The 23,220-nt window shown below is 41.3% G+C and overlaps 1 protein-coding gene across 2 annotated transcripts in view; it reads left to right on the top strand.

Annotated features, from left to right (window-relative positions):
* LOC146562107 (zinc finger matrin-type protein 4-like) overlaps positions 1-23,220 on the top strand; it is a 157,954-nt gene that overhangs the window by 121,454 nt on the left and 13,280 nt on the right. For both annotated transcript variants that reach the window (XM_085293581.1, XM_085293580.1), the window contains one exon: positions 5,576-5,672. In XM_085293581.1, coding sequence (XP_085149707.1) covers positions 5,576-5,672 — 97 coding nt within the window. The remainder of the gene's footprint in view (positions 1-5,575; positions 5,673-23,220) is intronic.

Genomic DNA, 23,220 nt, shown 5'->3' with positions numbered 1-23,220 from the left:
AGCTGGTGTTTGCACTCCTATCACTTACCATGTCTCTGAAGAACAGTCCTCGCGTCTGCTCTGCCTCTGTTGAGTATCTTGTTTGAACCGGCCCTAAAGATGATTTCAGGCAGAGCAGCCCATATTCACTAAGTGCTTTTCATATTTTGGCTGCTTCTCTGAAGTGTGGGGGAGAAAGCTGTTCACATGGAGAGAAGCAGACTGCGTTTGTGTTAAGAGCAGTTGAAAGAGAAGTGGAAAGTAGACTGCAGAAATATTCGAATTTACCTGTTTTTATCTTTTTTTTGTTGCACACCAGCTTTCAGATGCTACGTCTTTAACACCGAGTGATGTCATCTCTTCCAAACCTTATTGGCTGTGAAAATAAGCTGCTCTTAAGTCTGCATGGAAACATTTGAACCCCCCCCACCCCACCTCATTTCAATCCCTCTCCTTGCTTTTCAGTCAACTACATCCTTTTTTCAGAATAAAATGGCAGCTAGTGAAGTGGCCACTCTCCCAAAGCATGTTATTACCTAACTGTCACACAGTCAGACTGTGTGTCGAAGCTAAGAAATCACACTAAGGTTTGACAGGTACGTGGTTGGAACCATCATCCTCATTTTAATACTTCTATGGCACACTGATGAGCAGGTACGAGAAAAGTTTATGGAGCTTAGCGTGAGTAATTCTGTACTAAGAGAACGTGATTAATCCTTAAGTACTCCACTGTGTACTCTGGGCAGGTATGTATTGTTCTTTCTAAGCACAGTTGGAGACTCAGTTTGTAGACAAATCTAAGAGTGACTTTAAAACACAGTTAATATTAAATGTAGGCGATAATATAACATTTACATTCTAAAGAGGTAGTGCTTAGTAAAGCAGTACAGCACACAATTATTTAATTAAAGAGGACCTAATATGATTGGTTTTATTGTTTGTTCTATTACTGCTGTTCAGTGTATACAGAAGTGTTTGCTCTGAGCCAATAGAACTCAGTTCTTTGCCATTTTTCTACTCTTGGGTGTGTATGATGGCAGAAGAAGGGCTTAACCTCTCCAAGGTCATCTTAGGTATGCAGCTGTGACTGTAACAGCTCCACCCATTTACTCTTAAAATCTTTTGTTTTGAGGGGCAGCCAATAAGAAGGCATTTGCCGTTAAGGCAACGAAAGCAGCTTGTTTCAGACAAATAAAGAAGTGAGGGGCTGTACCAGAACCAGCACGAGCTAAATGAGGATTAATTTGGACTGTGAATCATGCAAAGCTAGAACAGGTCATCTAATAATCGGAGGTTGGTGGTTCGATTTCTGGCTGCTTCAGTGTGCATGCCAAACATCACATCCTCCGTCTTAACCTTTTATCTTTTTCGGTAATGCTACAGTCTACAAACCATACACCCAACTTTCACTAGTATCTTGTAAACCTTCCCATTCACTCTTGCAGCTATCCTTCTATGATAATTGTCTTCACCCACTCCACCCTGCTTGCACTCTCTTCTTCACCTCTCTAACCTCTCTTTCTCTCTCTCTCTGTCTGCTTTGGACTGTTGATGTTTAAATGTATCTACCTTCACTATCTCTATTGTTTGCATATCCACCTTTCCACCTGTCTCCTTCTCCTTCACATACATATTCTGTCTTGCTTGTACTGACTTTAATTCATCTTCTCTAAAATTATATTCTATTATTTTTTTCATCGCTCAAAATAAGCGTCACACTCGCGAAAGCCGGTGTACCCACCGAAACGCCGTGCATTTATCGAGACTTTCAACCCCAGGTAGGCCAATTATGGATCTTCGGATCCACATTATATCAGCAGCTGTTCTCCACTGTGAACTATGTTAAAAACAAACACCTCACGCCTCACAGATGACAGCTTACAGTCCTGCGTAAAGATGAAAGTTCAGGAGCAGAAGTCCCATTGTAAACGTACCACAGCAGACCCGACGATGTTTCCATGAACATGCTTTTCAGCATCTCTTTATTGACCACTTTTCACACGGTTGCTGTACGCACACAGCCGGCTGTAGCTTTTCAGCTCACCACCCAACACATACCAACAACAACACAACAGCATAGATAGCACACAGACGTTAAGGCGGCAAGGCGTGATTGCGGGCGCCGCTCGGGCGCGTCCACCTCCCCTGCAGTGGCGCTGCAGACCACGCCCCGCCACGCACATTAACCAGGTAAAATACATATTTAGGCAGAATTTTGCAAATATCTATTTTTCATTTTTTAGCAGCATAGTGCTTTTTTTCCAATTATTTTTTAAAAGTCAGGTCAAGGCTCCAAAAGCCCAAAGGCAATATCAGGGTGGCGGTCTTAAAGGTTGCTGACCCCTCACCTAGACAAACAGTCCTTTCCTCTTCCTTAGTGTTCAGTATTGCATACAACTCGTAATAACAGTAAGCTTGAAAATAAGAAAGAAAATTGCGTTTAAAAAAGTAATGAATGATCAAGATGAGAATTGTTTCAACCTGGCCATGAAACCAAAAAAACATTCATAAATGTGTTTCTGCAACCTGTTGTCAGTTTTGTTCTCATAGGTCAAGTAAGGGCCGTCTCTGTCTTTGCCATCTTAATGGTCCCTCTCAGTGTATTTTGATGTTGTCAAATCTCAACCAGAAACCACTAAATTTAGACCACAGGCTAGCTAGCCTGTCAACACCCAGCAGACAAATTGTGTTGGGTCAGACTATCACAGCTGTTAATCAGGGATGCTTCTCTGGAAGATATAATTTAGCATGTGGTCTCCTCATTCTCTCACTTTTTAGCTCTTTTTCAACAGAGGCTTGCAGTCACTGTTCTCAAGCTGTTGCTTTCAGCTGTATGTTGTATTCTCCACTCTTGTATTCCCCAGCCTAAAATAGATCCATTATACTGTTAACAACAGGCTCAGAGACGGGGAAATTACACCAAGCTGATCTAGGTCCTTTTCAACAAAGTGTAATGCTGAACCCTAATTTAAAACTCTAGATTGGACGAGTTCTCCTCAAGATATTACGCCTCTTCTTACCCCACATTTTTGAACCGTCCAATTTAAGAAACTTTCAGTCAGTGCTTCGGTGGGATGAAAACATTTTTGAGTAATGATTTTATTCTGTCAGTTTTGCAAAGCAATTCATTATACTAAATCTCACAGTTGCAACTTAGCACCCAATTGATTTCATAGAAACAGTGATTAAGTGTATGCTCTTTCAGCCTGGGCTCAATGCTACAGTGAGGGAGAGAATGAGCTAAAGTTACCAGATCTGAGTGGGGCAGATGCTTGCTGGTTAATTTAGCATGAATCCTGGACCAGTACCACCTTTTTCTTTGCTTATAAACAATCGACAAAGAATGTTGCACTGCTGATCAGTCATACTGCCAACAGTATCTCTTCCAAAGCTTCAGGCAATAGGTCTCAATAAGCTAAGAGAAAGCAAAAGATTCACTGCAAAACAAATTGATCTTGCCCAGGTTCAGAATCTGTTTGAGTGGTGCAAGCACGTACGGTTAGTCTATACGTTTGTGGACAAATAGTCTTCTCACTTTTATTTTTGTAGTTTTCTCTCTGTACGCTATGACAGAGGATTTAAAATAAATAAAAATGTAATTAAAGTACAAAATCCCAGCTTTATTTCAGTGGAATTGACAAAAATATTGCATCAACTGTTTGTGAATTATAGGCTTGAGGCTTGAAAGTAACTGGACAAGCTAAACAAGTCAATGGCCCATGCATATCTGCAAATGTTGTGTGTTCTCCTTTGAGAAGTAACCTTAGACCCTGATGCTAGCATCGTGTTACATCTGTGGTGTTGTGTGCTCTGTATAAATTGCTTTTTAAAAAGTTTTACTAAGGCTTTGCTTGTATCTGTGGGTATTTTTTGACATACAATTACTTGATACCAGAAAAATCTCTCAGCTTCATAGCTTTCACAGACCAGCATGCATTTCATCTGTTTTTACAGCTAAAATGCTGCATGAGTTGTTTTTACACTAAAAACTGAGCTGAGCTCCTCTTAGCTTAAATATGTTTTTGGATATTTGACCTGAAGTTAAAACTAAATAGGCAGCTGATATGAATCTCATTACACCCACTAAAACATCTTTTTTTAACCTTTTTGGGTTTAGTAGTTTACCTCCTGGCAACTTCTTTTTTAGAGGTATACTTCTTATACGGTGAGATCGAATAAAGATCGAAGACATCAGTCTGTGTTTTTTTTTTCTCTGCATGCATCAGCTCCACAACCTGTTATTTTATTTAACAGTTACCAAATTCCTAAGTTAACTCAAACAAATGAGACTGCAGAGCACATTTTTCTTCTGCTGCAACCACTCATCGGCTGCTCCCCACACCCTCGTTTTTCTCAGCAAAGGGACAGGTTAACCAAAACAAACGAGTCTCCAGTGCCTCAGAAAGTAGGAAGCAAAGTTGATGAAGGGGAGGAATTGCAGAAGCCTAAAGCTTCTGATGCTTCATCGCTCATGCACCATAGCGCCATGTGGGAAGAGCCGCAGGTGGCTGCCAATGATGGATACCGAAGTCACAGTATAATCTTTCACCCTTTCAAAAATAGTTTGAGAGGCAGGCTGTCAAAGGGGCACTGCAAGGCAGAGCTTCTCCGCCTGCTGCAGAAATTTAATGTCGATTCATGACTGCGTCTGGGGACGATGGTGCAAAATTGAAATCTCAGTCATGGTGGCGACCAGCTGACAGAGTGGTTATTGTACAGCTTATCAGCGGGGAAGTGAAAGGGAGGGATTTGCCGCTCTCTGTGGGGAATATTGCCCTCCATCAAAATGGTAGAAGGGAAACAGCTGACATCAACACCCGAGACCAAGCCCACTGCAGATTTTCACCTTCCGCAACCCTGAAAGCAGAAAAACAAGAAGACTTTCAAAGTTTCGGCAGCGCTTTCCTCACCGCAGCGATTTAACAAACAATCATTCAGTGAGGAAATTTGATTGAGGAGGATATGGAAATGTGATTCAATGAGTGCAGGGTGGCATTTATTTTCTCTTGGCCTTTTGCTCTGAGGCATATTTATAGAGGAGCTAACTCAATTGCGAGAGCGAGGAAATCAAGACGGCCATTTTTCACACCACAATAAGATTAGTGCAACATGAAGGCGATTACACAGGATGCTTATAATTTGCAGCAACAGGGCGCTGATTCAATACAGCCATTATCACCCCAAGGGCATTGCTGTCGCTATTTAGAAAAAAAAATAGGCAACTCATTAAATGTTGTAGATTCCAAATGATTCAGACATCTCAAGGTCTCAGCTGCTATGGATTTACTATAAAGATCTTTGAGCTATGACTGCTGCACAAAGAGTCTTCTCCTTCAGTGCAGTTATGGGAGTCTTCTTTAGCAAACACCAGTTTGTTAAGGCAAAGTCACATGAATGCTCATCTGCTGCAGGACTGAGACCCGTCTGCGTGAAGGCAGACATGCCTTCTCACTGTGATGGATTGATTCATATTGGCCACGTGCAGCAGAGCAAAAATTGTATTACTGAATCAAGTTTTGAAAAATTCACTGGAGTAAAGCATTTGTTCAGTTGCCAGATTCGTTTCTGTAATGTGCGCTATTCTGTTTGATTCCAGGTCTGAAGCGAAGCTACTCCTGTGAAGTCTGCAGCGTCACACTCAACTCAGTGGCACAGTACCATGCACATCTGCAGGGCTCAAAGCACCAAAACAAGTGAGTGGATCCCACTAATGTTCATTTACAGCTCCTTTACACATCAAACTACTTATGCTGCTCTGGCAAAAGCCAACATGTTGTTTTCTTTGCTTTCACTTGCATTTTTCTTTCTACTTCTCAACAAAGAACCAGACATGCTACACTAATAATAAGAATGTTGCAGTGAGTGCCATTGCTGAGCTTTTGCTGGAGGCAAGCAGTGAGATTTTTCTCTGAATTAATTTCAGTCAACAAATTAAAGGACAGTCTATTATGGGAATTAACTCTCTAATTTAGCCTTGTTTGTCTTTTAGGTTGTTGCTAACTTATTGATGTTCAGCTTAAAGTGTCTACGAGTTAATCAGTCTGGCTGACTGGGCAGAGTGTCAATTTAAAATTGTGGGCTGAATTTGGTTTTTGTAGTTAGTTGTGGGAACGTACATCTCTCTTTTTCCCAAATCTGCAAAAAACTGCAGCCAGTTACAAGAGAAATATAGCTCTAGACTAGAGCTGGTGCAGGTTTAAGTTTATTAGATTGATCAGTATTGCTGAACTATGAAATATTTTTTTTTTGCATACAGGTATAACAGAATAGCTTTAGTGTAGTTGTTGTTTTAAACTTGAGTATGAACTTATACAAAATGCAGCAAGATATTTTAAAAAAACAGTTTTGTTGATTAAAAAACATTATATCGGATTCATATCGGTATCGGCAGATATCCAAATTTGTGATATCGGTATCGGACATAAAATAGTGGTATCGTGCCATCTCTACTCTAGACAATAAGTCCTCATGGCTAAACCTTACCACAGCTTTTTATAATCTATATCCACACATATCCTGTTTACATTACCACAAAATATATTCCTGCTAAGATATATGGCATCACGAGATTCATGACATCGCCTGTTTCCTGCTTCAAACTACCATCATTACCATTTTAAACAAACGGCAACCTCCTATGCAGAAAAAAAAATACATTTCTAAAAAAACCCTTCAGGCTGGCTCCATATTAACTGTAAGATAAGATAAGATAAGATAAGATAACCTTTATTAGTCCCACACGTGGGAAATTTGTTTTGTCACAGCAGGAAGTGGACAGTGCAAAAGTTATGAGGCAAAAATTAGAATACAATAAGAATAAATACAGTACACAACTGTACAGAATAGAATAAAATAAAATACTATATACAGTAGAATAAAATAAAATAAATATACAATAAGATAAAAATAGAATACAAATACAAATACTATATACAACTGAGTAAAAATACAACGATGACAGAAAGGATTATTGCACTTAGTATTATTGCATATGTATGGATGTGTGTGCTTGATCAGTTAAAGTCTTTATTATGGAGTCTGACAGCAGTGGGGAGGAAAGACCTGCGAAATCTCTCCGTCCCACACCGTGGGTGCCGCAGTCTCCCACTGAAGGAGCTGCTCAGTGCTGTCACAGTCTGCTGCATGGGGTGGGAGATGTTGTCCATCAGGGATGACAGCTTAGCCGCCGTTCTCCTGTCACTCACCACCTCCACTGGGTCCAGAGGGCATCCTAGAACAGAGCTGGCCCTTCGGATCACCCTGTTCAGTCTCTTCCTGTCCCCAGCAGAGATGCTGCCGCCCCAGCAGACCACGCCATAAAAGATAGCAGAAGCCACAACAGAGTCATAGAATTTCTTCAGGAGTGGGCCCTCCACTCCAAACGACCTGAGTCTCCGCAGCAGGTACAGCCTGCTCAGCCCTTTCCTGTAGAGGGCGTCTGAGTTATGAGTCCAGTCCAGTCTATTGTTCAGATGAACACCAAGGTACCTGTAGCTGTCCACAGCCTCAATGTCCATACCTTGGATGTTCAGTGGTTGCAGTGGAGAATGCTTGTGCCTGCGGAAGTCTACCACCAGTTCCTTGGTTTTACTGGCGTTGATCTGGAGGTAGTTCAGCTGGCACCAGTCCACAAAGTCTTGGGTCAGACCTCTGTACTCCTTGTCGTCCCCATCAGTGATGAGGCCGACTATTGCAGAGTCATCAGAGAACTTCTGCAGGAAGCACTGGGTGGAATTGTGGGAGAAGTCTGCAGTGTAGATGGTGAAGAGGAACGGAGCCAGAACCGTTCCCTGTGGGGCCCCCGTACTGCAGACGACCCTGTCCGACACACAGCCCTGAGTCCTCACATACTGTGGTCGGTCGGTGAGGTAGTCCAGGATCCAGGTAGTGAGGTGATGGTCCACTCCAGAGTTCACCAGCTTGTCCTTTAGAACCGAGGGAAGAATGGTGTTGAAGGCACTGGAGAAATCAAAGAACATGATTCTCACAGTGCTTCCAGCGGTCTCCAGGTGAGCGAGGGAACGATGTAGGAGGTGAATGACGGCATCATCCACTCCAATGCCAGGCTGGTAGGCAAACTGAAGTGGGTCCAGTGATGAGCTTATTAGGCGCCGAAGCTGAGCCAGGACCAACCGCTCCAGGGTCTTCATCAGGTGGGATGTCAGAGCCACCGGCCTGTAGCTGTTGAGGTCCTTGGGGCGTGAAGTCTTTGGCACTGGTACAACACAGGAGGTTTTCCAGAGCTGTGGGACTCTTCCCAACCTCAGGCTCAGGTTGAAGAAGTGCTCCATCACCCCACACAGTTGGTCCGCGCAGGACCTGACGACCCTCGAGCTGATGCCATCTGGACCCGCTGCCTTCTTGCCATTAATCCTCCTCAGTTCCCTCCTAACCTGGGTGGTTGAGAGAGACAGGCTGGAGCCTTGTGTTGAGTGTGTATTGGATGCTGTTGTTGGGGGTGGGGGGGAGTGAGCAGGGTGAATAGAGGAGGTGTGAAGTGTCTGAGGTGGAACAGCAGCAGTGGGGGTGGGTGAGTCTGCAGCCGATGTTGCAGACTGCCTCATGGCTGAGTCAAATCTGTTGAAGAAATGATTCAGTTCATTTGCCCATCTCACATCCCTCCCAGGCAGAGAGTTCTGCTGTTTGTGGCCCGAGATGGTTCTGAGGCCTCTCCAGTAGGGATGAAATTAACGTGTTTACTGTCTGCCAAATAAAACAGCTTTTAATCTCTATACTTGGCTAATTTACAGGAAGCAGGGTTGGTTTTTTATTTGGCTGCTCCCTGTAGAGTTCCATCTCACTGGGGATACTGGAGATGTCACACTTTTCCATCTTTACCTGTTTTAAATTTCTAAAACACATTAAAGAAAGACACAGCAGCAGAAACGTGTAGTTAAAGGGAACTTTGTCCTGGAAACATCCGGAAAGACTGTAGAGTAACTGAATTATTAGAAAAATAAACAGAGAAATATTTGCTACAGTCTAATGGGAAGCATCCCTCTCCCGTCTTTAGGGAAAGGGGTAACATAGTGTTAAGTCATAGGAAGCTTAGATTTATGTTGACTGAAAGCTCAGACTTAAAGCTCTGTAACAATAACACGTGCTTGTGTCATGACACTGAATTCAGGGGTAACGATGTACTTGTGACTTGTAAGGCGTAAACTTTGTTTTCCCTTCCGACCTCAAATTAACAACTATCTGTGTATTTGTTTATTATTCTGGGGGATTCTCCTTTGCTCAGATTACGTGACTTAAAGCAGTTTTAGGACTGCACACTGTGTGGGATTCCACATGGACCTTTGGCAGCCGCTGTGAATTAATGGGGCTTACATGGTGCATGTCCTAGAATTAATTCCCCCTGTTGGCCAGCTCTGCCAGAACACCTCCATGGGGATGCTAGCATCAGGAGACGTGACGTGCCGTTTAACAGCCTCTTTGCTTTATTAATGGATGAAAACTCCACCTTGTCAGAGCCGCTGGGTTTCTGTGGCACACAAACCTTTCATCCCACCTCACACTCTGAGCAGGGCAGAGGACTGGCACATCAGACCACTCGTCTAACCACCCCACCCCATCGTTGCCATCCAACCAGCCTGATTTTATCCACATAGTCCACAACTTTGCCTCAGGTCTATTTAGGTCATTTGCCTAATGCTGTTTCACATGGAGTGAATCAAAGGCTTCTCTGCTCTCCAAAACTACAGAGTGAGGCTAAGGATAATATCGGAGCTGTTTCACATGAATAACACCGTAATACAAAAGCTAATGAAAGTGGAAACCATTCATTTCACTATGGCTAATGGGACTTATATTCATCCATTTTGTTAATTGATTGTCCAGTTCAGGCTTATACGGGTGGGATGGGGAGTGGGAAGGCTGGAGCCGAGGCACAGTCCATCCTTGACAGCTTGTCAGGGCTAACTCAGAGACAGAGTCACGCTCACATTCACACCTAGGACTTATTTAAAACCAACAGGTAACCTAGCATGCATGTCTTTGCACTGTGGGAAGAAGTTGGAGTACCTCAGAGAATCCACTCAGGCACAGGGAAATAAGCGAACTCCACACAGAAAGGCCCCAGTCAGGAGTAGAACCCAGGACCTGCTTGCTGCGAGGCGTTAGAGCTAAACACTGTATCGATCAGTGGTAACATAATGAGGTCCTTGTATGTGTGAGTAATCTGTTAAATCTGTAATCTGGTGGAGCTGTAAAACTTAATTAGGCCATAATTACATTACACAGAAGTCATCTATTAACTTTATTTTTACCATTTGATGCTGGTTTGATTACATTTATGCACAAACAACTAGGTTTGTTGTTTATGCCTTATACAAAGAAGATCTGTGAGACCAGCCCAAACTGGATTTTGCTTTCTGAGAAACCAGTGTGTTCTACTTTTCTGTGTAGCGTGAATGAGCGAGAGCAGCTCAAACACTTTTAGTGTCTGTAAGTCTGTATCTGCTGTTATTGATGCCACTCCATTAGTGGGTACTCTTTGCATGGTTCACCGAGTCAGGTGAGGCTGGGATCTGTGTGCGGGTCGATACAAGGAGAGTCACGTTGTGGTGCAAAACGGGAAACAAAGCCCACAGGCTTCGGGGCTATATGGGCCTTTATTGCTTCAATGAACTAAGGTTAGGAAAGCAAAGAGGAAATTCAATTTTGACTCAGGAAAGGGGACTAATTACACCATGATAGGTGCACTAATGAGAAGTGTGATCTATACTCCTCTATTGAGAGCGCTAAAAGAGTACAACAATCCTGGTGTTTAAACTATCTGATTTGCTGCCGGCACCTAAAGCAGGAATCTCTAATCTAATGTGGGCTTTTATTAGGTGAACTTGGCTTCATGGCCTGTTTTAGTTTCTTTTTTCCCCCCTTGTCTTTCAGTTTTCTTTCTGCCGCTGTTTTGCCTCCTCTGTTTCCAAACTGGAAAATAGCTTGGAAAATCAGGTGCTGAAGCCACTTTCTGTGGCCAATAAGCAAGTAGTGCATAGCAACCATTTAAAAAATCAATGTGGAGATATGTGTTGATATTTTCGAGCACTGACCTTTGCAGTGCTTTGACCTCAAGGCTCTTTAGTGGGATTAATCTTTAGCCACCGCACTGAAGACATCAGCATGGGGAGGTAAATGTTATAGTCCACATTGTTGAATTATGAAGCAGAACTTTACTTGCAGCTTATTTTATGGTGGTTTGTTCAAAAACGCAACAAAAGAACTGTGTCCTTTTTTTCTTTTTGTTTTCCTTCCCTGATTGCAAAGACCTGCTGAGAAAACAACAAAATATATATAAAGCATCAGGGTCCTTTAAGTCTTCACTGGTGATGACTGAGAAGAAATAAAGCCAGTGGAATGAGTTCCTGAGGTAGAGCAGGGCGATATGACCAAAAATACTTATCACGATATACATTTGAAAATTTGCAATAACGATATAATTGACGATATAATTGACACGAGACAAAATACTTCACAACTCCACAACTGTATTAGTGCAAAAAAACAAAACATCAATGATTTTCACTTATTTATTTATTTTTTTGTTTATTTTATTTTCACTTACTGAATACAGGACAGACTTGACTGGGGGAAAGAAGGGGAGAAAGAAAGGGGGGAAGAGAAACAGCTGAGAAGAGGGACGGGGGAGAAGGGCAAAAGACAAAAACCAACAGAATGAGCAGAAAAAAAAAGATTTTCACTTAAATGAGCAGCTGTTTTTATGTGCATTAAAGTTATATAAAAATTTAACGGTGCAAATGCAAATTCCTTGCTGACAGTTTAACCAAAAGGCATTTCCAGTGGAAATTGGCTGACATATCCTCAGCATAACCATGTAGAATATCCACAACACTTGAAAAGAAGTTATACACACACAATACGGTAATATTATGTTGAAGCACAGTACGTATCACTCGGCCAGGCTCCTGCCTATGATAGCTGTAATGCTCCGACAATCCATCAAGCGGTGCGGGTTCGTAGCTTAGCAAAGTCGTACTAAAACATTTGACAGATTTTCCAGCGCCGTGTACGACATAAAATCGTTTCGAGGTCAGTAAACACAACCAGAATTCATACATAAGGCACACGGGATTATAAGGGGCACTGCCAGTTTTCTTAAAATCAAAGGATTGATTTTAAGTGTGCCGTATTTTCCAAAAAACACTGTAATAACGACGGCCCGCTAGCATGCTCTACCAAAAATAGTGCTTTGTTGTGTATCTGACGGACGAACGCTAAACCAGTTCCACACCACTGAAGTTGCAGCATTTTTACAAACCAATTCTGATTCATCAGTTTCATTCAACAGTCCACTTTCGCCCTTCTCATTCTCCGTCGCTGCCATGCTTTTTCTGCCATGTGCATATGAAAACAAGGGCACTGCGCATGTGCATTTTACCCATATTCTATTGCGATATTTCATTTTCTTATCGTTGCCCAACATTATACCGGTATTACCGTGAACGGTATGATATGGCCCAGCCCTATCCTGAGGTCTGTTTCTCAAACAAAGATGGATAAAATGATCCATGACTCACCAACAAAAGGTCTGCCTGTGGAAGTAGTGTAGCGTTCCGTCTTTTAGCAAGAATATAGTGACAGAAAATTGAATCATATTCTTCACCGCAGACATCTGTTTCATAAGGGATTTTAAATCACTTGTTTTTTTGTTTTGTTTTCTGGAGTGTAATATCAGTTTTTAATACTGTGACAAATAATGTTTATCTTTATGTGTTTTGAGATGTTTTTAAGCTTCAGTTAGGTCAGCAGAATGCAGATGGAATCATTTGTACAGCTTCTCTTCCTGCTTATTATTTCACTTGAATTATCTTCATTCTACAAGACAAATTGCTTGTTAATTGCTGCATTTCTGCAACATAGATGGGACTGCACTGTCATCAGTTGGTCAGCTCAGGCTGACACCATAATTATTGTACCATTACATCGTCCTAGGACATCTATCCATCAGTGGCCATTATGTGTGTATGAGTGTGTATTTAGCCTGAATGTATAAGCACACATGTGTTTGCATACAAATAGACTTTTAAGAATGCTAATAGGCTGCAGAAACACATTAGATGTGAAGGTCCTTTTGCTGATGCCTTTGAAATTTAAACAGGTCATTAAAATGGGGCTCTCCTTTTTCATTTGCGCTTTCTTGAAAGATTGAGGTTGGGATTTTTTTTAGCCATTTATGCTAATTTTTTGATAATGGAGAGATAGAAAACTATAGAGTGGTGACACACATAAAAACTAGCATAGAAATGCTTTTATCAATTAAATTGGTTTCGTTGTTAATCAGTTCTTATGTAGTGCTTTTATACTCTAATTTCCCACTCAAAGTATTTTATCCCTCATTCACACACATTTTGTTCTTCTTTTAAGTGTTTTCTGTCTAACATTCTCACGGTTCAGTAACCTGCATAAAGATAGTTTGGCATGCAGCCTGGGGCAGCCAGGGATCAAACCACCAACCTTCTGATTAGCAGATGACCTTCTCTACCTCCTGTGCCACAGCCAACCTTCAGTCGTTTCTCTGTATGGAAAGGGAGCATGCAATAAGATTTATATCATCTCTATGCAAAAGAAACATGAATCAGATACTTTTTTAATGGCAAGTTCTTTTTGGATGATACTGAATGGAAACATTTTAACTCTGAGGCTACTAATAAATAAAGAGAATAAAACTTCTCCGTAAGGTCAAATTAACACTATTTCAGAGACCCAATGACAATGCAGGTGCTTCTTTTAGTCAACACAACCAGTGCTGTGTTGGCAGCTGGCAGTGAGGAGCTGTCCAAGGACAACTTTACAGGGAGCAACAGATTGAAGCCCACAGGTTACAATAAGAGTAAGTAATGGATAATAAAGGATAATCAGCCTCTCTGACTGATTTCCACACAATAACCTAATGCTGTATCTGGTAACTGTAAATCCATTGCTTCAAACTGAGACTTAATCATCTCTGCTTTATCCAGTGTGACCTACAAGTCTTTTGATAGTACGAGCAGAAGTGAGAAGAGTGACAGCTCTGTGAGCTAGGACTTGGAAACCATTGTGCTTTGAGCTACATAAATATCATGAGACATCTGTAAAACATAAACATTTGAAGGCGATGGGGGAGTTGTTGAGTGTTTGTACGCTAGCAAAGCAACCAAACACATTTAAGTTGTCATTTGGCACGCAGGTGTTTTGCATAATGTGTAATGCAGGCTACAACATGCAGTATGTAGTTAAGACCTCTACAAGGAGGCTGTATTATTATTGTTATTTATTATTATAATTGTTACTGAGGCAGCCTCTAAGGGATGGTGTACTGTTACACAACAACAACATGCGAACAAGTGTGACATTATGATTAAATTATAAACATAATTAAATATAAACATAATTAAAAACTGCTCACATATTTACTTTGTCACCTTTTAAACTTTGTTATGCTAAAACATTAAATACAACTTTAACTTCAAACACAGGTGCAGCCTTACAGGTTCAAAGTTGGGTGTGGACACCCAACTTTGTGACAAATAACATAGTTGCATCTACCAAAAATTTCCAATGAGTCCAAATCTCAGAGCTGCAAAGTTTTCTGAAAATCTTGTGAACATTATAACTCAAGAAGGATGTCGGCTGGGATTTTCAAATTGATATCATAAGTGTATCTATTAGAGAAGGGCGAATCGCTCAAAACAGTGATCGTATCGGTACCCACACTAGTGTTGGTATCACATTGGTACTAGTCCGGTTGGATTGATACTTTTTTGTTGCTATCCTCTAACTTCAGTACGTAGCCTGGCCTGCTGAAATGTATTAAATTAATTGGGGCTTTTTTGGATATTGAAAAATATGACTCACACATGAACTATGAAAAATGTTTGAAACCTTTTGTGCATGTGTCCAAAAACAGAAAACTGCTCTCACCTACATAAGAGACCTTTAAAGGTTAAAAGTATCCACATTAGTATTGGTATTGATATTGGCAGTAGAGGCCCTCAAAATTTTCAGTAGCATATAGCACTGCTATTTATTAAAAGTTAGAATCTCAGTGACCTCTGCTTCAAGGTAGAAGGTAACCCTAACCCCAAGGTCAAGTTTAGAGGTCATTTTTCTGAAAATCTTGTGACTGCACTAACTAACAACAAGGAAGTCAACTAGGATTTTCAAATTTAAACCAGGAGTACAGCTACTAGGAGGCTGAAGGGCAACACTAGTTACCTGCTATTTTTTAACTATTTAATAATTGCCATAAAAATGTTTATTAAACCTTCAGTTAAATAAAAAAAAAATCAAAAAGAAAATCTGTTTGCATATATGGATTTTACTTTGTGTCACTTTTGCTACATTTGAAATTTGTTGCTTCCGGTTTAACTAAAACAAACAAAAGCATATAAGAAGGTTATAGTGTTAAAAAAAATCACATTGAAATGTAGAGCATGTGGATGGCTGTGTGGTAACAAATTGTGGACCCAGATGCTGGATGCAACACACTGATGTACATGAACATCAAAGATTTAATACTGATAAAAGGTAAAAGGAAACAAAAAGCACAAACAATAATTTGCTGAACAGGAACAAGGTGACTGAAGGCTGAACATTTGCACACTATGAGGGAGGACACGACTAAAAACAGAGGGAGAAGTGAACAATATATACCCAGAAAGGCAGAGTGGACACACCTGGGAACATAGCTAAACAAAATCTAACAGTGGAAGCAAAATTGAAAATGACATACAAAATAAAACAGGAAGTGACTAACACAGAGACCAGGCCAAGAACATACAAAGTTGACAGAACACAGGGAGCCCAGGGAGGCTATAATGAGACATAATACATGACCAAGGAAATTAACAATTTAGTAATATTAACAAAAACAGACTAAAAGAAAGGAAACCAAAGACTACAAAAAAGTTAAAATACTGTGAGGTCTCAAAAACTCATGTATCAAATAAGTTGCACTTGGCATTGGAAGGTTAAGCCACATTTTTTAAACTCTTCAGTCAAACTATAATAAACAGCCTGGTGTTGTGTTATACTGTTGTTCTGTTGTTATATTATTGTCTGTTTTTTAATGTTTGTGCCAGTCAGTGCTTATCATGGAATTTCACATAAACTCCATGGCCTAATAATTATAAAAGTATGAAAACTGCATGTTATTTTTGAATGACTTGCCACCCATTGATTATAAACCGCAGCAGTCTGACGACAAAGAATTCTTCTGGTTGGCACTGACAGGTCTATCCACAGTCTCTCTTTAGTGTGCTCTCAGTCGATGTAATAGGCTAGCCTGGGGAGCAATCAGCCCCTTGAGGCTCAATCCAGCCTGTCACCAATCACCATCAGCACCTGCATGATACTTCCCCCCTTCCCTTCTATTCAGTCAGTTTCAAAGAAGTAAAACGTGTGCATACAAATGATCACATCTTCAAAGCATAAAAGAGCTATCACTAATAAGCCTTGACACTTTTCCTTATTGCAATTCAGATAGCATATTTACCCGGTGTGTTCAAACGAAAGAACGTTCCAGCTGGTAACATTTGTTTTCTGTACAGTGTACGCAGGCTGGTAAAGCTATCTCTGCAGGGAAATAAACTTCTGCTTATTTAGACACAAAAACAAAATGGCCTTTGAGACAAACTTGGGAAACATCAGTCACCCGAGATAGTGTACCCATTTGAAATTCTGCCTCCATCTAAATTAGCATTTCAGGAAGGAACAGACTTTATTCCATTTGACAGGCTAGTTATACAATATGGGATCAACAAGAAAATATTTTTAGAATATCAACAAATTAAATCCATAGTAAAAAAGAAATTTAACCTCAGTCAAGTTGAATTGCAAACACCACCAAGCGCGGTACATTTTCTTACTCTTAAATCCCCCAAATTATTGTCTAAAATATACAGAACACTTTCTAAAATAGATGAATCAATATCCCTTCCTATTGCAAAGTGGGAAGCAGATTTATCAGTCGGCTTAGACCAAAACTTCTGGTCTCAGATATGCTTAAAAACCTTTAAATTGATTAGAAATCCCAGTCTGCAATTAATACAGCACAAAATACTACATAGAGTGCACTATACAGGTCATCGGATGTTCTAGATGGGGTTTACATCTTCCAACAACTGCTCACACTGTCAAGGCAATACACCAGACAATTACATCCACGCTCTTTGGTTTTGTCCACTAGTGCAGAAGTTTTGGCGCGAGATATGTGAAGACTTATCAAAGTGTCTGAAATTCCAACCTCCCCTTTAGTGTGCTTGTTGGGCAAATTGGATGATGTCACTACAGAAACTAATACAGTCCACATGGTTTTTACTGCCCTATGCATCGCCAAGAAAACGGTCCTCATGAACTGGAAAAATAAAAATAATCTTAATTCTAGCCAATATAGAAACCATCTAATAGATCACATTAGTCTCGAGACAGACTCTGCCACCACATTAGATCAATCCCTCTGGGCTCCTTTGATCGGCTCCATCACCTAGCGGGGGTGGGGGATCGTGGTTTGGTCCCGCCTTCGCCATTGTGGTTGATGTGGAGGTAGGGACAGGCTTAGGGTGTCTGGAGAATCCCTAGGGACGTTATCCCTGGAGGGCTTAACCCAGGGGTTGTGGTCATAACCTGGTTAGTGGCTCTGGTCGCTCTTAGAGGGTGTTCTCCTTGTGGCTGCGTGCAGCAGGGCTGGGGGAGGGTCTGTGCTGGCGGACGTAGGTTACTGGCCTGGTAGCCTGGCTGCCCCTGAGTGGATCCGGGCAGGCGTGGGGGCTTGGGATTTGGGGGTGCTCTGTGCTAGGGCTCTGGCTGGGCCTTGGGGGCTTCGGTCCTCCTTGGTGTGTTGCAGAGGTTGTGGGCGGGTGGGTGCACGGGGGCTCAGCCCTGGCGCAGGGGGCCTCTGGTGCATCAGCCTAACTGGGGGGCTCTTCAACTAGCAGGGAGTTTGTTCCATCCTTGCAGGAGTCCACTCTGCAGGTGGGGGAGAGTCATAGGAGAGGATGAGAATAAACTTAACCTGGGTGTCTACTGTCTTGTGCTGTCTGGGAGATGATTGAATGTTAGGGTGGGTACAGTTTCCTCTGCGGTGGGGTCGGGTGGGCTGCCCCGGGTCCTGTGGGGCTGGGCGGTCCTGATGCCGTAGGCCCCGGTCTGGATGGGCCTGGGCTCCCTTGCCTTGGTGGGTGCCAGGCAAGGGAGTGATCCAGGAGATTTTTTTTCTCTTCTTTCTCTTTTTAAGTGCCTTTTCTCACTGTCCCTCTTCCCTTCTGTTTTTCTTTTCCTTCATCTTTCTCTCTCCCTTTCCTATCCCTCAGTCATGTCTGTCCCATCTATAACAACTGAAATTAAAATAAATAATAAAAAAATAAAAAATAAATAAATAAATTAGCATTTCAGGGCCGAAAACACACACACAAAAGTCTATTTTCCTGCACTGTTCCAGTTATCAGCCGTGTTGGGGCTGTTTATTCAATAAGTCATAATTACTCTTTTCTAATGTAGTGTTATACTTAATATATTCACACATGCAGTTACACAGCGCTTTGTAATCAGGAAAGCGGGGTTGTTCATGTCCAAGTCATGACTGGTGACCCCAACCCTACTCTTAACTCTGAGCCTATACTTTTTTTTGTTGTTTTGTTTTGTTAGTTAGTTAGTTAGTTAGTTAGTTAGTTTGTTTTTCTCTTCTTTTCTTTTCTTTTTCGTTGTTTTGTTTTTTTGGGGGGGTAGATGATAATTCATCAGAATTATCATTGTTTTGGTTTTTGATTTAAAAAGCATAATAACATATCCTGATTAGCTGTTTAATGATGGAAAGCATTAGCTGCTTGATGCACGGCATGGCGTAGGGTGAACTAAAGACAAAGGATTAGGTTTTGGTTCAAAATAGTATCTGACTGCAGGACCAAGCAGACAGAAATCAGAACCAAGCAGCCAGCAGTATCAGACTGTAAACACTAGAGAGGCGGAAGCTAGAAACAGAGAGGCGCATCAGCTGAAAAAAGCCCACAAGTAATTAAAAAAAATAAAACAGAAAACAAATTTCATAGAGAAACAAAACACATTCAGTAACACTAAGACAGGAAAGCAGCGAGGAAAAAACACTTTAAAACACGAAAGAGAAACAAAAGAGGAGTCAAGGACAGGGCAGGAATCTTGACACAAGATACAAAAGCTCTTTCCACTTTACTGTCACATTCTTATCCTTTGAAAATGTGAACTCAAAGTAATTTGCATACCCTTATCTCTCAAAGTTGCATACCTTTACGCTGCTAGGTGTGCCCAAACTGACAGCTGTGAGTATAGCTTTCTTTTAAAAACATGCATCCATTCCTCAGTGCTATGAAAAAATTCATAGATTTCAATTCTGTTTCCTAGTTTCTTTATTTTCTTTCTCCACTTTCCTTTGCAAGTTCAAAAATATGAAGCTCCCTCCAATATGCCACAGATAACAAAACTTACTTATCACCATGTTGAATGTGATCTGTCATTGTCTTGTAGTCAGTAAAAAACACCAACAGCCTGCCATCACACGGTGATATTTACTATGCCATATTTATCTTTCTGCTTCATGAACCAAGCAGGACAGCCAAGTGCATTATTAATTTTGGTCTCTGGTGAGGTTTGTCCCAGGAGCTGTTGGGATAATTTGACTGGAAAAATGACTGATTGTGTGTCCTGTGTGTTTCTGAGTGATGATCTTCAGCTATAACAACTTCATCTGATATGAAAAATGAAGAAAGAATGAAAAGAAAACTGTTTTTGTAATGGTCTTGGAGCACCTGTGGTTCGGAGTGCATTGTGTCCTGAAGCACAAAATAGCCGGGACCAAGGCAGGGGGGGATTTTTCACTGCCCATATTTTCCCTGCACTCATCTCCCGTGTAATGGCTCTGCGATTTACAACAGCGCACGATGGGAAGCTCTGAAAGGGACCGGGCCTTTTTACACCTCACACCTATTAGCTGCTCAGTAGAGGGATTTTTCAAAACCACTTTATGTGCACGTAGCAGGCGGATATGGATGAAAAGAGCAGCTTCCAGGACTGGCAGTCATCATGAGCTGGGAAGGACAAAGGCGAAAGAGAGCAATACCACAGAAAGTGCTCGTCAAGGTTTTTATTATTCAGCCTCATTTCTCCCGATCATCAAGCCCCTAATTAATTCCCCTGTGCACAGGGAGATAACACAGGGATGCAGTTGGCTACAGAGGAGCAATTGTCAACCTCCAAGTGGGGCAAGTGCCTGTCAGATCACCTGTTTTTGTTTTGTTTTTTTGCTTCTCTCTTAGGCTGATAGTCCCCCAGGGGCCTGCTGTTAGATGAGATGCAAACCCTCATTAATTTAATTCCCTGTCATTCACTGGAGTGTAATCAAGTATTCACTTTGTTCCTTGTTGTTTGTTATTGAAAACCATCTATCACTGTTGAAGAAGGCCAGACTCCGTGTGGTGGATGGGAGCCAGTTCAAATGATGAAGAAAACAATGTCTCCTGTAATAAAACCTCTCTGAAACAGTAGTTCTGCCTAACAGGATAATGTATGATTAGTGCTGTTAACAAGGTTCTCAAGCCTCTCTTTGCTCTGAGCTTTGTTTGTGGTCAGCGTCAGCATTATGGACAGGGCTCTGTGCTCCAGATCTGCCCACTAAAAGTCGCTGTGCCCCCACAGTTAAATTCTCCTGGTACATTTTGAATATAAGTTACACTCATTTCATATAATTTTGGTAATGAAAATCATAAACACCCATATCTGTGATAACAGTGCAAACACAATTTAATGTTTTGTTAGCAGAAGTTTCTGCAGAAATCATGGTAACTGATTTATAAATGTGTTGAGGATTTTGTCTCCTCACAGTCAGCTGCCCTTGTTTTCATTGATCCACCAGTCAACTTTGGTCCAGATCAAATAATTTCCACAGTTGTTGGGTGAAGATCAAGTAAGTGGCATGTGTGGTCATGACAGGAGAAATGGTGCTCACTTTTTATGGGACATTCCTAACCCGCAGCAGCAGTTTAGCCCATAAATTTTGTCAAGATATCAGCGGTTCATAGAGTTGGATCCAAGTGATTTTGACAGTCTAATCTGTCCACCGCTTCTGCCGTGACGTTCACATTTGCGGCTGATTGTAAGCAATCCTTGAATAACGTCTATAATTATAGTCAAATGGCAGCAGCACAGTGGTCAAGGAACCGAGCAAAGGAATGAGGCGAGATGATTTAAAGGACTTTGAATGTGACACGGTAGTTGGTGTCAGACTGAGCATTTCAGAAACTGCTGATCAGCTGGGATTTTGCTGCATATCCATCTCTAGGGTTTACAAAGGATGGGACAACAAAGATGACACGAGGTCAGAGAATAATGACCAGACTGTTTTGAGCTGATAGGAGGGCAAGAGTAACTAAACTTTGATGCTAGAATTCACACAGGATAACCATAAGTGGACATTCGATGACTTGAAAAAAAAAACATTATCTGTACTGATGAATCTCAGTTTCTGCTGTGACATTTCGAACGTTGGGTCAGAATTTGTCATAAGGACCAGGAAAGCATGTATCCATCCTGACGTGTATCATTGGTTCAGTTTGGAGGTGGTGGTGTAATGGTGTGTTTCTTGGCACACTTTAGGCTCCTGTTGTACCAACTGAGCATTGTTTAAATACCACAGCCTACCTCATCCTCTGATGGCTACTTTCAGCAGGGTAACGTGCAAGTCACAAAGCTTAAATAATCTGAAACTGGTTTCTTAAACATGACATGAGTTAACTGTGCTCAAATGGCATCCAGCATCACTAGATCCCTATCCAAAAAGGCACCTTTGGGATGTGCTGAGTATAGTTACTTTCTATATAATTATTGCACTATCATCAGGATAGAACAGTCAAAATGCGGTTCTACACTTGGTTCTGGTTGTGGTTCTTTAAAATGCTTAATAACCTCACATTTAGTACAGACCCCAAAAATACACAGAATTGAAAAGTAGCTGTGTTTGGGCTCTCAGCCTCCCTTTTTCTTCAGCTGACTTAAACATATTATAAGATGTGCATGCACTATTTCTTTCAAAACTGACATTCCTATCCACGGAGTCCTGATGAAACAATTTATGATTCAAGAAACACGCCTGCTTTTATTATATCTTTATGCTAACACAAAGTCATTACAGTAAAATGCCAGCTGCGGTCACCGTACGTCGAAATATATCAAATTTTGAAGATAATTTATGAATTAGTCCTAAGTTTAGTAGTATGGCAGATGACACCTGCCAGCTATGGTATGGCAGCCAATCTGAACTGCCTGTGGTCTGTTTGTTTCATGCAGAACATTATATTGAGTGCTGAGCTGAATCCACCATGCACTATTTCTATATACCTGTCATTAGGGCATGCAGTGTACTGTGTAAAGGTACACAAAAGGGTTATACATAATCTCCTGTTTGTTCTGTTTGTTTTATGTAGAACAAAACTAGTTCAGTGCTCAATTAACTGTAAATCATGCAGCATTAAGTCCTCCTGTCATTTTGATCAGGCACAGATCATTTTCCCACAGTGAATTATTAGATGTAAACCTCTTGTATTGTGAAATTGCTTGGGACAGGTGATTTCTCCCAGCACAGACCACACTGACAATCGTGACCCGCACAGCCACAGCGAGGGAGGCTGTTTATCATGAAGAGAGAATTAACTTCAAAGGGATTTGAAAATGTCCATGTGGAATGTAGGCTGGAGAATGAATTATGCATGAAAAATGCTTCACTAGAGCAACGTCCTGATACAATTTGTCACACACCACAGGAATACATAAGTTGCAGAGTTGCCATGTGGGAGGGGTGGATGCAGTCAGGTTGTGCTGTTGCTCTCGGCCATTGAAGGTTGTGAAGCAGTGTAACCTACGCCGACTGTACTGTGAATTACTTAAGAGACCCTTCTCCACCTTAAGAAGTTAGCTGGGGGGCTTTTTATGCAGTAGTAGCGTGAAAAATTTTACTCTTGACTTAAATCTGTGAAAGTATGATTGTGCAGAGCAGCACATTGCTTCGGGCAGTGTTTGAGGCCATGTATCATCCTCAAGCTCCTTAAAGTCTAAGCCACTTCTTCATATTTTCTAGGAATTCTATATAATTCTTGTATAACTTTAGCCCTAATGCACAATCATATTATACAGATCTTTTATTTTTCCCAGGATAAACTGGTGCAGTGATGTCACATGACTGCATCAAAAGTTATATAACCATAAGAACAAAAGAAAAATAAA

This window comes from Mchenga conophoros, linkage group LG12 (assembly GCF_057382185.1).
Source record: "Mchenga conophoros isolate Kocher_MC1m ecotype Shallow Benthic linkage group LG12, M_conophoros_male_GT1.1, whole genome shotgun sequence".
NCBI classification, from domain to species: Eukaryota; Metazoa; Chordata; class Actinopteri; order Cichliformes; family Cichlidae; genus Mchenga; species Mchenga conophoros.
The sequence above is the reverse complement of the archived record's forward strand: the minus strand, read 5'-3'. Positions and strand labels throughout refer to the sequence as shown.